Source organism: Akebia trifoliata, chromosome 6 (genome assembly GCF_017979445.1).
Source record: "Akebia trifoliata isolate Shusen 1 chromosome 6, ASM1797944v1, whole genome shotgun sequence".
Lineage (NCBI taxonomy): Eukaryota > Viridiplantae > Streptophyta > Magnoliopsida > Ranunculales > Lardizabalaceae > Akebia > Akebia trifoliata.
Genome location: NC_141380.1, coordinates 28,729,210 through 28,743,830, shown reverse-complemented (window position 1 = coordinate 28,743,830; position 14,621 = coordinate 28,729,210). Strand labels below are relative to the sequence as shown.

The window sequence follows — 14,621 nt, the reverse complement described above, 5'->3', positions numbered from 1 at the left end:
ACCAAATAATCATTGGAATTCATCAACGAGCCTCTAACTTTGAGGAAGGATAGTTTAATGTGTAGATATGTCCATTCTCGTGTTCAATATACAATCTATTGGAGCTTTCCACCAATGATTATAACTTTCTCTTTTTCTTTCATATGTTTTCAAATTATTTATATATTCTTATGAACTTGATATATTTATTCTCTAATATATTATACATGAAAAATGGTAGCAAAAAGCTCAATCATTTTGCTGAATTTTTAAAGTTTGGTTTGTAAAATTTACCCTGCATCGAGGTTCAACACTAGAATGTATTACAGTATCGAGACTCAATATTACCTATTATCAAACCTTGACAAATAGCTATAATATAATGTTTCTGTAAGCAAAAAATGCTCCATCGAGTCGAACCTCAACAATTATTTATTAAGTACAATCATCAAACCTGCACAATACTCTCATCAAACCTATTACTGCCAAGGTTCGATGATGGGTCACGTTGAGCGAGCCTTGAAGCTGTAATATATTCTAGTGTCGAACCACAACAATAGGGAAATTTTTACAAACCAAAGAGTATATAAAGAATTTGAAAATATATGAAAGAAAAAGATGAGAGAATGATAATCGTTGATAGAAAGCTCCAATAGACCGTAGATCGAGCACGAGAATGGATAGATCTACATGTTTCATAATCGTTCCCCAAAGCTAAAGGCTCATTGATGAACTCTTGGTTATTTGGTAGAGAGAATGAAGAGTTCTCTCCCTTGTTAGATCCTATAATAGGTTGGGAGTAGGGGTGTCAATGGGGCAGTTACTAAGGAACTTAGAATCATAACCATTATATTTAGTTTGATTCCAATTCTTGTCAATTCCGGATCTAGATCCAAAATAAATGGAATCAGAATCGAAACCACAAAAAAATCACAGGTACCCATTGGTTCTAGTTCTCAAGGATCGAATGAGAAAAAAAGTATTTCAAATCATTATAATTTTTTTTTTCCTTTCAAATAATTAACATGCTATCAACAAAATTGTTAACGTATAATTTGTCATACTAAAGATACAAATTAATGTTTTTTTTCAAAAATAAAAGTTTATCTTACTTAAAAGTAATAAATTTTTAGAAGAGAACTCATTTTAAGCTCTAATTGATAATTTATATGAAAAATTGAAGAATTTTATAACATGCATATATTTTAAAATAAAAAATACCTAAAATCATCTATAGTATGAAAAGAAATGACAAAATAAATCGGTTTCGAGTACCCCACGGATACCCATTGGATAGAACCTAACGATTACGGTTCCTATCGGTTCGGTTCCATTTTAGACCCAACTCTAATCGATTCCAATAAAAAGGGAACCAGAACCAAGGTTCTCGATTTTGATTCTGGTTCCGGATCAGCTTCGATTAAATGGGTACCCATAGACACCCCTAGTTGGGAGGGAGGAAGTTGTAATTTTGATGAATATTTCATAAGGATTTATTAAAAATATTATAAGTGGGGACAATTTTTTCTAAAATCATAAGTTACTGTAAATTGCCCAATTTTGAGTATTTGGAAAAAAGTGACCATTTTTGTCCATTGCGTAAAACTTATGATTGTTTTTTGCTAAAAGTCCTTTTAATTAATAGTGGTTTTTGTTTTTACGATATAAAATTTAGTTATTGATTAAAATGAATTTAGGGATATTCAATGAGACAAACACGCCCCCCCCCCCCCCCACCCAAAAAATAATAATAATAATAATAATAATAATAAATTACCTAACTTGGGCTAACCCAACCTCAACCCCGATTTTAAAAAATCAAGCTTGGGTTGAGCTCGGGTTAGTGAGCTCAGGCCCGATGATCGGGTTGAAAGTTTTACCACTTGGGTTGAGATTGGTTTTACCCTCCTATCCGCCCAAGTTGCAGCCCTATCCAAGAGAGAGAGAGTCCCTTGTGAGGGAGGAAAATGGAAAAAGATCCAACCCTTTCTCTGATGTCCTACAATTCTCTTTTATAGACAAGTAAGCATTAAGTTATTAAAATGCCCCTCTCCCATGACTCATAAGGCAATGAATTCGTTAGATAAAATGGTAGAATTTGGAATTATGCAGATTATAACAACCTCTTAACCTCCAAACCTATGATCTCTGTGTCCCCCTCCCAATTGACTATGTTTTTATCACCTCATGTATGGTCAGCCCACATTAGATATACGTGGAGCAACTTATTTTTGACTATCGACAAGCGGCAGAGTGATTTTGATAAGTACCTTGCTAACAATGAATTTGAGATGACAAGGAAAAAGATTGGGTACAAAGCAATTAACATTGAAGTGTTTAGAACCAAGAACGTTCCACATTAAACTTGTGGAAAACAATGCAAATACTCAAACCAAGTCCTACAATGGGTGTGGTTAATAGATCCACCAATTTATGCATTCCCCCTAAAATCCTTTTTAAAACTTATCATCTTCGATCTCATAAACTATCTTCTTGTAATCCAAATACGTAATGATTTTGTAACTCAACCTGAGAGGATGACTCAAAAACTCAACTGACATGTACCCTACAAGAATCATAGATTTTTACCTCGGGATACACAACTGCACAAGGACTAGTGATCAATCCAAAAGTGCCACTCAATATTTCTCCTGTATTTATCAATTGGTGGCAATGGGTAAAGTAAACCAAATCATGAAAACCACAAACCTAAATTGTAGCTAATTAATTTTCATTGAAAGCTATACTCCCACTTTGAACTCTTAAAAAGCTTCTAACTACCACGACGACAAGCCCCCATCTCAAAGACTTGGGGTAGGCTCTTGTTCTCCTTCTTGTCCGGAAGCAAGTTTTTTGTTATTGAAAATGAGTTCATATATACTTCCACCATCTCCATCCAAGTAATTTTCAATCTTTCTCTCTTTTAGGGCGCCTTCAACTTGAATATTTCTTGTAACAAAGATTGTAATCAAGCTCCCTTTAATATGCCTAAACCATCTCATAACTCTTAGATGAAAAATACTTAGTTTTGTATCGTTCCAATTTGATCAAATGTAAACTAAAAGAAGTTTCTTTTTTACACATTAAAAAAAGAGAGTTTCTACTGCCACGCCAACTTTTATCAACTCCACTCCAAGATGTGTGCTAATTCATTGGTTATATACATATGAATTGGGGTGGCATTAGCAAAAGTTGGTGTGGCAATGGAATCTCTTTAAGGAAAAAAACTTCTAATAGTTTTTTTGGACATCCAATAAACTTGGAACGATACAAAGAAGATTTTTTTTTCTGAGAAGTAACGATACAAAGAAAATTAGCATGGCCCTTGCCCAAGGATGACACTCACAAAACTAAAAATGGTCCTAATTTTTATCGATTAAATAAAACCAAAAAAAAATAAAAAATTTTCTCATCTGAAGGAGTGGGGTGGGGTTGTGGCTCCACAAGGCAATTAAGAACAAGAGAAATTTGCTCTCACCCCTGTAATTTTGTGAATCTAATTGGGATGGTTTATTAACTGCAAAATGCATGTAAAATGTACCCAACAAACAAACAGAAACACACACACACACACACACACACACGCGCGCACAGTAAGGCAACAATGAAAAGTCATGTAAGAATTGTAGATTCATGATTTTTGAGAACTAAGGTATCATGGCATTAGATGAGAGTGACTAAACAACAGTGACTTGAGAATTATTGAAACAAAAAGTTTCCATCACCACCCCTCTTTACTCCCATCTTTTACTCTTACCTTTCTTTACTTCTCTTCTTTTTTTGCTTTTTGGAATACCTGTACATAATTACTGTAATATTACCCCTCTCTCTCTCGTCTCAACCCCATTTTTAATAGTTACTAACTCATCCAAAGAAAGAAATCTTTAAATGGAAAAAAAAAAAAAAAAACCCTCTTTTTCTTTCTTCCTCCCCAAAATCCACCTCTTTAAGTGGCTCCAACTCCAAGAAAATCAATAAAAGGAAGACTAATACTGTCACCCCCATTACCAATTTCTCTCTCCATGTAGAGATTGTTCTTGTTGATGGTCACTGACTCATCAGTTGCTGAGACTTCAGAATTTGAATCTGAATAACCGGTTTGATCCACACCCATAACCATCACCATGGGCCCATGATGACAGAACCCATTATTATCAGACCATCAAACTTCTTGAAACACTCAATTCTCAAAGACACCATCTTTTCTTCAGATGAATCTGCAACAACAACAACAACAAAATCAATCATGAAATTAAGGCTCTCCATGAAAAGTAAAAAATAAATGAACAAAATTAAAACTGTGTAAAAAAAAAAAACTCAAAAATAGAGAAGCCCCATAAAATATAAGAGATTAACACTAAATACACACCACATTCAATTTTTTTTAAGGGAAAACTAAACATACCCATTGGGAATCCATAGGGCTGGTGTGGAGTAAAAGTGGTGAATAAAGCAGGATGAATTCTTCCTGATGAGGAATTGAGGGAGAGATCAGTACAAGTTGAGGCAGATTCATCTCTGTTGCTTGTAATAGTTGACTCACTACATGCATTGTTTTGGTGGGTCATCTCCACCCTCTTATGAACTTGAGAAGAAGAGAAGGGCTTTCTTCTCCTATAAACACTAGATTGTTCTCTATGTTTCCTAGCCATGATTACATGCCAATGGTTCTTGACTGCATTATCAGTCCTGCCAGGGAAGAGCCTAGCTATCATGGCCCATCTGTTCCCATATAATCTATGGGCAGCCAGGAGTCTCATCTCTTCTTCTTCACTAAAAGCTCTCTTGTTAATCCTTGGGTCTAGTTGGTTAAACCATCTTAATCTGCAGCTTTTCCCTGCAAAATCATGAATACCCATCAAACCAAAGCATTGATTCTATGATGATCAAGATCCAAAATTCAAAACAGAGGATTGATTGGGAACAACCCCCTCTCCAAAAAAAATAAAAATTATACAACAAGTAATATTAGATATTTTTAAAACCCATATTATGCAATCAACAATATGACTCGCAAAAAATTAACAACAATGTATTTGATCTTTTTCCTCCTTTAAATATGTTGCGACATACTAACATTTACCTGATCTTCCTTCAAGTTTTTCAGCAATTAGGTTCCAGTTCTGAGGACCATATAGAGACACAAGTTCTTTGAGCTTGGCATCTTCAGTTGGTCTCCAATGGCCTCTTGCACAGAACTTGTTAGACTGCCCACTCTCAGCTTCCTTTCCTGTTGTAAAGCTCTCACCTTCTCCCCCCTCACCATCTTTGTTCACATTTGCCTCATTCCCAAAATAGTCCTCATCCCCATCACTCTCATTCATGCTCTTGCTACCATCAGAGGGCTGAAAGGTCCAACCTTTCTTATGTTGCTGCAATGGAGGATTCAAATCCTGAAAATCCACCTCTGAAATCCAAAAATTAGGAGGAAGAGAAGATGGTGGTGGTGGTGGAGGGAGAGAGCCCACCCCATCAAACTCTCTGAAACAACCTTGACTATCACACATAGTGGAGGATTGCATGTGTTGTAAACTCATTTTCTGCATCAATAAAGAGAAAAATCAAGAACCCAGATTGAGTTTTCTTTCTCTCTGGATCACACAGATAAAGGAGAGAGAGGGAAAAAAAAAAAAAAACAACTAGGTTTTTTTCTGGGCCAACCTTGTTAGAGATGCAAAAGGTGAGTTTTTTTTAATAAAAGAAGAATCAGAAAATAAAGGGTCTAACTTGGAGTTAGAAACCTCTTTTTTCCTTTGTGGGTTTGTTTTATAGAGCAAGATATGAGAAAAAAATAAAATAGAGAGGCTATTTCTTTGTGGGGTTTCTGTTTTTTTTTTTTGAAGGACTTTAAAAGCAAAAGAACCTAAAAATAAAAAAATAAAAAATCAGAGAAATGGGTTCTGTAACAAAGAGAACAAAACCCACCAATAAAAGAAAGTCCCACACTTTGGAGGTCTCCTTCCCTCTCTCGGTTCTTACTTTGAGACCTGTGTGTGTGTGTGTGGTGTGTGTTTGTAGAGTTGGTTTTGCTCTGCAACCAACACAAAAACCACTCGTGTGGGTGGAAGTGGACTGGAGGAGTGGGTCTGTGTCCTTTGCTTTGTGTTCCTGTGTTGTCTCTCGAGGTCTCGACAAAAGAAAATCAGAATTTGATTGTCCGTAAATCTTTTGCTTTTCCAAGAAGAAAAACAGAAGGAAATAGAGGGGCGTAAGCAATAACTATACCCAAGACCTGTCCTTCTTCCGAATTATTGCTTCTTTAAAGCTGCTTTTATTGTTTTATCTCAGAGTTCAGAGTTCGGAGAACAAACATTGCCACACCACCAAACCATCAAATTGAATACAAAATTTACCCTTCCCCATTAGAAAATGGTCGATATTAGGAATACCCCCTAGAAAATGCAAAATATGATCAACCTTTGACTAATTGTCAGTGTCATTGACCGATTGTGAATTAATTATAAATTTTGATTTTATCTAGAAAAATGCTATTGAAACCCCAAATTTTATTTAATACACCCCAATTAAAAATAAAAATAAAAATAAAAATAAAAATAAAAATAAAAGTGAATTTCTATTTCATGAGTTGAATATGACGAAATTTCAAGTATGATATACTGTTTATTTTAATTCTCAAAACATGCCTTTGTTATTTTTAATATCCACGAATTCGTAGATATACCAATGAATTCATTGATTATAAAAGTGACGAATTCACTCGAAATGCATGTTTTGGGAATAAAAATGAATAATGTACCAAAATCGAAACTTGAACATAAATTGTGCATGTTTAAAATATATATATATAATATATATATATATATATATATATATATATGGGAAATGTTCAGCAACAAACATTTTGACAACATTTTGGCAAAACATTTTTCAAAACATAGGTTAGAGGTTTTGGAATGGGCTGATTTTTGGTGAGGATAATCTCTACGGCGAGGAGATCATCATCACCAAAAATCAGCCCATTCTAAAACTTCTTACCCCATCAAAAATGGTTTACAAAAAATGGACGGTACACGATTTTTCAACTTGTAAACTGGGGCTAGAAGTTTTGGAATGGGCTGATTTTTGGTGAGGATGATCTCCTCACCGTAGAGATCATCCTCACCAAAAATCAGACCATTCCAAAATCTCTAACCCATGTTTTGAAAAATGTTTTGCCAAAATGTTGTTGTTGAACGGGACCCTAGATATATATATATATATATATATATATATGAATAATTAAATAATAATAAAAAATTAGAGTGCCAATAGAAGTACTTTCTTTTTCTTTTCATTTTAACATATCTTTTTTTGTATTCAAGATTTTATATAAACCTAATCATAATCGTGAACATCTATTGAATTTGTTTGAACATGTGCTATAATGTTTTGAAACGTTGATATAATAATTTAAATGAAATCTTTGTAATATTTGAAGAGTATGTTTTATTCTTTAATTGAGGTGTGATAAATAATTTAAAAAATTGGGATGTAATAAGTAAAAGTTGAGGCGCTAATAGCAGCTCTCTTTGTTATTTTAGTTTAAAGGAATTGGTGACTTACATTGCCACACGTCCACACAAAACAATCAAATTAAATAGGAAATTTAGCTTACCCCTTTAGAAATTATTGATATTACAAATAACCCTTACTAAATGCAAAATGAGACCTATCCGTTGACCGAAAGTCGGTGTTATTGACCAACTATGAATTAATTGTAAATTTTTTATTTATTTAAGACACAAAATAAGAAACTGACTGAAATCACCGAAGAATTAGACAGAGATCTTGGGGGTGCTTTTAAGAGTTGGTGGGTGGAAATAGAAGCTCTCTTTTGTATCTACTAGATCTTGAAGGTGGCATATGCAACCGTACATGTCTCAAAAGGGTTTATCTGTAATTAAAATATTTTTTTGGATATTATATTTTAAAAAAGGAATTTTTTTTTTTTTTTTTTTTTAAACTAACAGGATTGTGTACGGCAATTTATTTGATTTTTTTTTTTACTGATCGAGATTATATTAAGTTTAAATGTAAAGATGGAGGCATTTATGACGATTTAAATTTTGATGTTGAGCACTTCTACTCTGCCTTCCCTCATTATAATAATAAATATTTTAATTTTATTAATTGATGTGTTATAAGAAAGAGTTAGGATTCAGAATGATATTTCATTCCTATAATAAAGGTAAGGAGTCTACATGGCAAGTTTTTGTTGAAATTTAAGATACTTAGGGCTCTTAACCAAGTCATGCACAGAATTATAGATATTTCTCACTCGTATCTCGATGAAAAGTTTCTATGGTTATATAGACAAATCCACGACAACAATATCTGAAACAATGCCAATTTCAATTTTACTTCAGTATTTTTTTAAAAAAATTCACGTAGACACCTAACATTGTTATATGAACGGGGCACCGTTCTAGATCGCAACTCTATAAGGAAAACATTGTTGGCCCTACTTTGTTTAAATCTTGCATTTCATAAATTATTTTAAAAAATTAAATATTATATTTAAGAAATCATTGAAATTTTTTAAATATTATTATTTAAATAGTATTAATAATTCATTTATTGATTTCATAAGATTGTCTTGTACCTAATTATCCTCCGTGCCATCAATTAATTTGAATTTAGTTCATCATTTAATTATGAGTCGTGACAATCTCTGACAACCCTACACAACATACTCAAAATACTCACCAAACGTGGCATGTGCTAGAACCATAGACTTTTTGCCTCGGGATACACAATTGCACATCCTCATAAATTTGTGCAGTTGTGTATCTCGATGAAAGAAAATCTATGGTTCTGACACATCCCACAACAGGAGAGTATTTTGAATATGCCACCTGGGGGAGTCATAAAATCATTACTCTTTAATTATATCTAAATTGCATGATTATATTCACAACACAAATCCCAAGGATGATCCAATAGTCTTGACCTTGGGATGACAGTCAGCCAGGGTTGACTTCATCATTTTCCTATAACAAATCAAACATAATCTTTTGTGATGGGGTCTTTTGAATGATTAAATGTAGGCCCACTTGGCCTTATGACTCCACATTTTCATAACTAATTTACTATTTTCATGAGAGAGTTTCATTAAAGCATATATATTTCTACTAAACACTCTTCTTTACTTTTAATTAAAAACTTAATATTATAATAGAAATTATAATTATAAAGGAAGCCCAATCGAACACTTGGTTGGGCCAAAATCCAAATAATCTATTTAGTAGTGATAGTGACTCAAGTGTTGTAAGGACAGGGCCCACAAGATATATACCAAATGCTTTACTCAAAAAAAATGAAATAAATATATATTAATATTAAAAATAAATAAAAGGAAAAGTACCCACTTGAGAGCTTACAACTTGCAAGAACCTAAAATTTTATTAGGGATTTTTCCCGAAGCTTGCGCAACTTATATCAAAATTTCGAAACATAATTTTCAAAACATGTTTTTCTAATGAATTCGTCACTTTTATAATTAATAAATTCACTGATAAATTACTAGTGAGATCGCTAATATTATTAGAATGGGTGAATCTCCATTTCGTATGTTGAATATGAAAAAAATTTCAAGTTCGATACACTATCACTATTCATTTTAATTTTCAAAACACGTTTTTCCGATGAATTTCTTATTTTTATAATCAACGAGCTCGTTATTATAAAAGTGACGAATTCACTAGAAAAACATATTTTGGGAATTAAAATGAATAGTGTACCGAACTCAAAATTTTATCATATTCAGCGCAGGAAATGGAGATTTACCCATTCTAATAATAAAAAAGAGAACTATTGTCATACCAACTTTTACTAAGAACAGTCCAAAATGTGTGCTAATTCTTTGATGGTATCTAATGAATTGGCGTGCTAGTAATAAAAGTTGGCTTGACAATAGAATATCTCTAAAAAAATTTATAAATTGTTTAAACAGAATAAGATCGAAGAGATATGTATATAGGGAAATGTTCAACACCCTACTATTTGCCCTACGTTTTGCCCAACGTGTTTTGTCTTACATGGGTTAGAAGTTTTGGAATGGGTTGATTTTTTGTGAGGATGATCTCTACTGTTAGAAAATCCTCCTCACCAAAAACCAGCCCATTATGAAATTTCTAACCCCATTTTTACAAGTTGAAAAATCTTGTACCATCCATTTCTGGTAAACCATTTTTGATGGGGTTAGAAGTTTTGGAATGGGCTGATTTTTGGTGAAGATGATCTCCTCACTATAGAGATCATCCTCATCAAAAATTAGCCTATTCCAAAACTTCTAACCCATGTAGGACAAAACACGTTGGGCAAAACGTAGGGTAAATAGTAGGGTGCCAAACGGGACCCATATATATATATATATATATATTTTTTTTTTTCATTATCATTTGAAATTTTATTGAAAAATTTACCACCAGCTAAACATATCTCGTTTATCATGATTTCCTTCTTTTTTTTTTTCACTAAAATTATATTCTTATTATTGCAAATGTGTTTATATTTACAACTACAAAAAAAAAAAAAAAAAGGCTTATTTGTAATTTTAAAATTTAAGTAACGTACATTGCAATTTTTTTTTTTTAATACCAAAATGACTTTGATTGTATTAAATTTAAGAATCGTGATAATCTAACTACCTCACGTGGCAAACTCAATCAACTACCCTGATGTGACAACTTTGGAACCGTAGATCTACGCTCCTCAAGATACACGGCTGCACTACCCCAAAAAAAAGTATATCTCGAGGGAACCGTGTGTCCCAAGGAGCACAGATCTACGATTCTCAAACTTATCACGTCAGGTACTCAATTGAGTATGCCACATGGGGTAGTCAAGTGATCCACACCATATGATGATAAGACAATTCAATCCATAATTGTAAAACTCAATTCAACTCAAATGTCCATCAAGTCAAGTTAACAAAAAAACATGTGTGAGTTGAATTGGAAGGTTCTCTTTACTTTTCTTTTGGATTTATTTTTTTTCATTATTTAAGAGAAATTCTATTGCCACACCAACTTTTACTTACAACACATCAATCCATATGAAAAACCTATTTAATTTCAAAAGGATTGGTGTGTGTTGTAAGCATAGTAATAAAGTTCAGATTCAATAATTATTCAATGGGAGTTCAAATCGATTAATTTTGATAAATACGAAGAAAAAAATCAAAGAAATGATAAAATTTTGGAGATTATATAAAATATTTTATTAGATTTTTATTAAAATTTATCATCTTTAACCTCTCTCTCTCTCTCTCTCTATATATATATATATATATATATATTGAAAAAAAAAATTTGTGGAGGTGATAAGTAAAAATATTACCATATTTGATGATGAATTGAGGATTCATTAATCGGCTAATCCCTAATTCAGAGAATTTGTAATTGTAGTCATAAGTAAAAGTTGGTGTGCTAATAACAACTTTTTTATTTAAATTTTGGTCAATATTAGAGATGGGCCCCTTGTTGTTATTTTTTTTATTTAAAAAAAAAAAAAAAAAAAACGCTTATATCAATCACTGTGCCTCACGAAGGAGAAAAACAAAAAAAAAGGAAAAAGAATATTTTGCTTTCCATGATCTCAATCAGTTTAAGAGATTTCGGCACGTGTTAAATAGACACGTGTTCGAGCATAGAGCGTGCAAAAAGAGAAACGTTTCTCTCTTTTTTCTCTTTGTTTTTTACGTCAAATCGTAACCGACTTTTTTCTGTCGTTTCCTTTTTCTTGGTTTTCTCTGAAGAGGAAACCGTGTCGGTTTCGGTTCGATTTTGTTGCATGCATGACGAAAATTTCCGTTACATAGTTACATGTACATATTTTTATAGGACACGTGTACAATTAACACAATGATTCCAGAAAACTGTTGTAAATTACGTTACTAACGAAAGATAGGTACTGAGAGCGTGGGTCCCATTTGTCTCAAAAGACCGAAACTACCCCTTTTTAACTTTCTCCGCACGTGCGTGTCTCTTCCTTAAAAGAGGGTGAGTGCTGAGTAGTAGGAAAGGAAAAAAAATAGAGGGGTATTTTTGCGTCCTCGAGATTTCACTTTTGCGAAGACTAAATCTCAATCCCTATCTACGGTCATAGTGACAATTTATGATTTTTTGAAAAATATCATAATTTAATTTTTTATTTTTAAAAAAAAATTAAATTTTTTTTTATTTTTAATATTTTTAAATGTTACTTTATCATTAAATATATGAAGGGTTGGGATATGTTGATGCCTAAGAATGACCCATGAAAAAAACACATGATGCCAACCATTTAAACAAAAAATTCAATGGTTGGGATTTATGAGTATCTTGGTAACACAAATCTCGATGACACTTATCCCAATAATTAATCTCAACCCTTGGATTTTGCATTTGAAGGGTTGGGATCATGTGTTGTTTTCATGAGTCATTCTTAGGCGTCAGGGGATCCTGACACAAATATGAAATACATATTTTTATACTTAAGAAAATAATAATTTATTTTTAATTATCTGATGCTTCCCCAATTTCATCCCCAACTTCATCGATTTTTTCCGAAGTTTTTCGTAAACTTATTTTCAATTAGCGTAATAACTCAGTAATAATAAGAATTAAACTTAGGTCTATGGTATCATCTTCCATGCACTTACAATAACAATGACAACAAAATCTTATCCCAAGGATTTGAAATTAGCTAACCAAATCACATTACACTTTATCAAAAGCCAAGTCTTATGTGATTAAAAGTGAGTTCATTTCTGTTTTCATTGCTACTAAGTCCAAGTTTGATCTTAATGTGTCTGAACTAGGTTCGAGTTGATTTTCAGGCTTTCATATAAATATTGAATTAATGCATCTTTTGAAGTTTTTGGAGTCATTTGATATTACCTTTCATCAAAAGAGGACTCAAATCATTATCTTAGTTAAAACATGATTAGAGTTGAGGTTAAATCACCGTTCTAAAAACTAAATCGTTGATTAGATTGAATATTTGTCAAATTGGTTGGACCACGTTGAGCCTAACAGGTTCTATTCGTTGGACTGATGTATGTTTATCATAAAACTTAAAAGATGTATATATATTTCCTAAAACCCCTTTTATCAATATTTGTAAAAGGATATTACCCACAAAAACCAACGGTTTATTAGGCAAATTGATTTTATTACAAAATCCAATCAAACCAGTTGAACGGATCATCGATTTGGCCTGTATCTTGAAACATTTCCTTTAACCAAATTTTAAATTTGATTATTGGGACTTTCAATCCAATGTTTTTTCATTATTTTTTTTATTAATAAAGTGAGAGATTTAATTATTCTAAGATTGTATGATAGTTTTTAAAAAAAGAAAAATGAAATTAAATGGTTCAAGTGCCACTTCTCAAACTTAATCCAAAATGGGTCAGGCCGGGCCAAAATCCAACCCATTGAGAATCCAAACAAGGAGTGTCGGCCACCAAATCATTGAACCTCATATGTAACAGTTGAAATGAGTGAGTTAAAGAGGGTTGTAGGGGAGATGTGGAAAATCCTTTATAGGATTTTTTAGGGTTTGTTGGGTATCCTGTCCCATCTCTTACAAAAAGACATGAAATGCAGCCTTCGTTGAAAAAGAGGAGACTCTTAAGAGTATCTCTCGAAAAGACTACTTTATTTTATTTGACAAAACTTTCGAATAGGCATCTTAACGACACATATAACATATCCCTTCCCCCTGACCCAACTACTCACATCTTCATCTTCTCAAGTTCATCAACACCACCAACAATCTTATCCTTTTTGTTGACTCATGTACCTATTATATTTCTAAAATCATATTTTTAAAAGAAAATAATATTTTTTTTTTCAATTTTTTATTTAATAAGTCAAGACATGATTGATCCAAAATTATAACTTATCATGTTTTCTTAATCATCAATCCATATCCTTTTAACTTCATTTGATTTTATGAATTTTTACAAGAATCGTGTAGTTTTAAAAATTATCGTTTGTGAATGTTTAGGTGCCTTTTAAGAAGGAACTGTTGTTGAGATTTTGGTGATTATATTATAAACTTTGAAATGTTCTGAATCGATCACTTTCATTATCTCATGTTTATTATACGGATATGGAGAGATTGAAGAAGATGTTGTTTATAGGATCAAAGTTGTATGGTTAAAGTAAAAGTGTGCATTTTTAAAATACAATGTGGTTGATGTATATCAATCAAATTAAAAGATAGAAATATGACAAGCTTATGCTTTATGGAATGAAATGTAGGAGGATCAGTAAGCGACATGCGCATTAGGTGTGAATAAGACATTACATGGAAAATTAGGGAAATTTAAAATCAAGATCCGTCGAATTTACCCATTTTCTCACGTAGTGTTTAAAAGGGTCACATCAAATTTACCCATTTTTTCACTTAATAATAGAGATGGAGATACTGATAAATGGAAAGACTGGGAAAAATAAAATTAAAAATGAACTTGTTCATGAAAATTCAAGAGTAGTTACAATAAACATTGAACTAATGGTGTCTTTGATTGCGATGGAAAATGGGTGAGAAATCCATTTTTCATGTGTTTGGTTGAATTTTTTCATTAAAATGAATTTTCATCATTGTCAAAAAATCTAACAAAGATTATATTTCATTTTTCCACCTATCCT

General features: G+C 32.3%; 1 protein-coding gene and 1 pseudogene across 1 annotated transcript; one reads left to right on the top strand and one right to left on the bottom strand.

Annotated features, from left to right (window-relative positions):
- Window positions 1–3,215: 3,215 nt before the first annotated feature.
- LOC147400657 (U6 spliceosomal RNA) lies at window positions 3,216–3,350 on the top strand (annotated as a pseudogene).
- Window positions 3,351–3,591: 241 nt separating this feature from the next.
- Window positions 3,592–6,220, bottom strand: LOC147400656 (uncharacterized). The gene is made up of 5 exons (XM_086446438.1): window positions 6,205–6,220; window positions 5,905–6,106; window positions 5,063–5,519; window positions 4,385–4,816; window positions 3,592–4,196 (listed from the first exon to the last, which is right to left on the bottom strand). Exons 3-5 carry the CDS (start codon window positions 5,514–5,516, stop codon window positions 4,099–4,101), a joined length of 984 nt encoding a protein of 327 aa, XP_086302564.1. The 5' UTR covers window positions 5,517–5,519; window positions 5,905–6,106; window positions 6,205–6,220; the 3' UTR covers window positions 3,592–4,098.
- Between the last annotated feature and the right edge of the window lie 8,401 nt (window positions 6,221–14,621).

What these genes read in the sequence shown, in the direction of transcription:
- LOC147400656 (XM_086446438.1), bottom strand. Translation starts at nt 5,516, where the DNA reads ATGAGTTTACAACACATGCAATCCTCCACTATGTGTGATAGTCAAGGT. An exon ending in AAAACTTGAAGGAAGATCAG is followed by an intron (nt 4,817 to 5,062) that starts GTAAATGTTAGT and finishes ATGATTTTGCAG; the next exon opens with GGAAAAGCTGCAGATTAAGA. An exon ending in GCCCTATGGATTCCCAATGG is followed by an intron (nt 4,197 to 4,384) that starts GTATGTTTAGTT and finishes TTGTTGTTGCAG; the next exon opens with ATTCATCTGAAGAAAAGATG.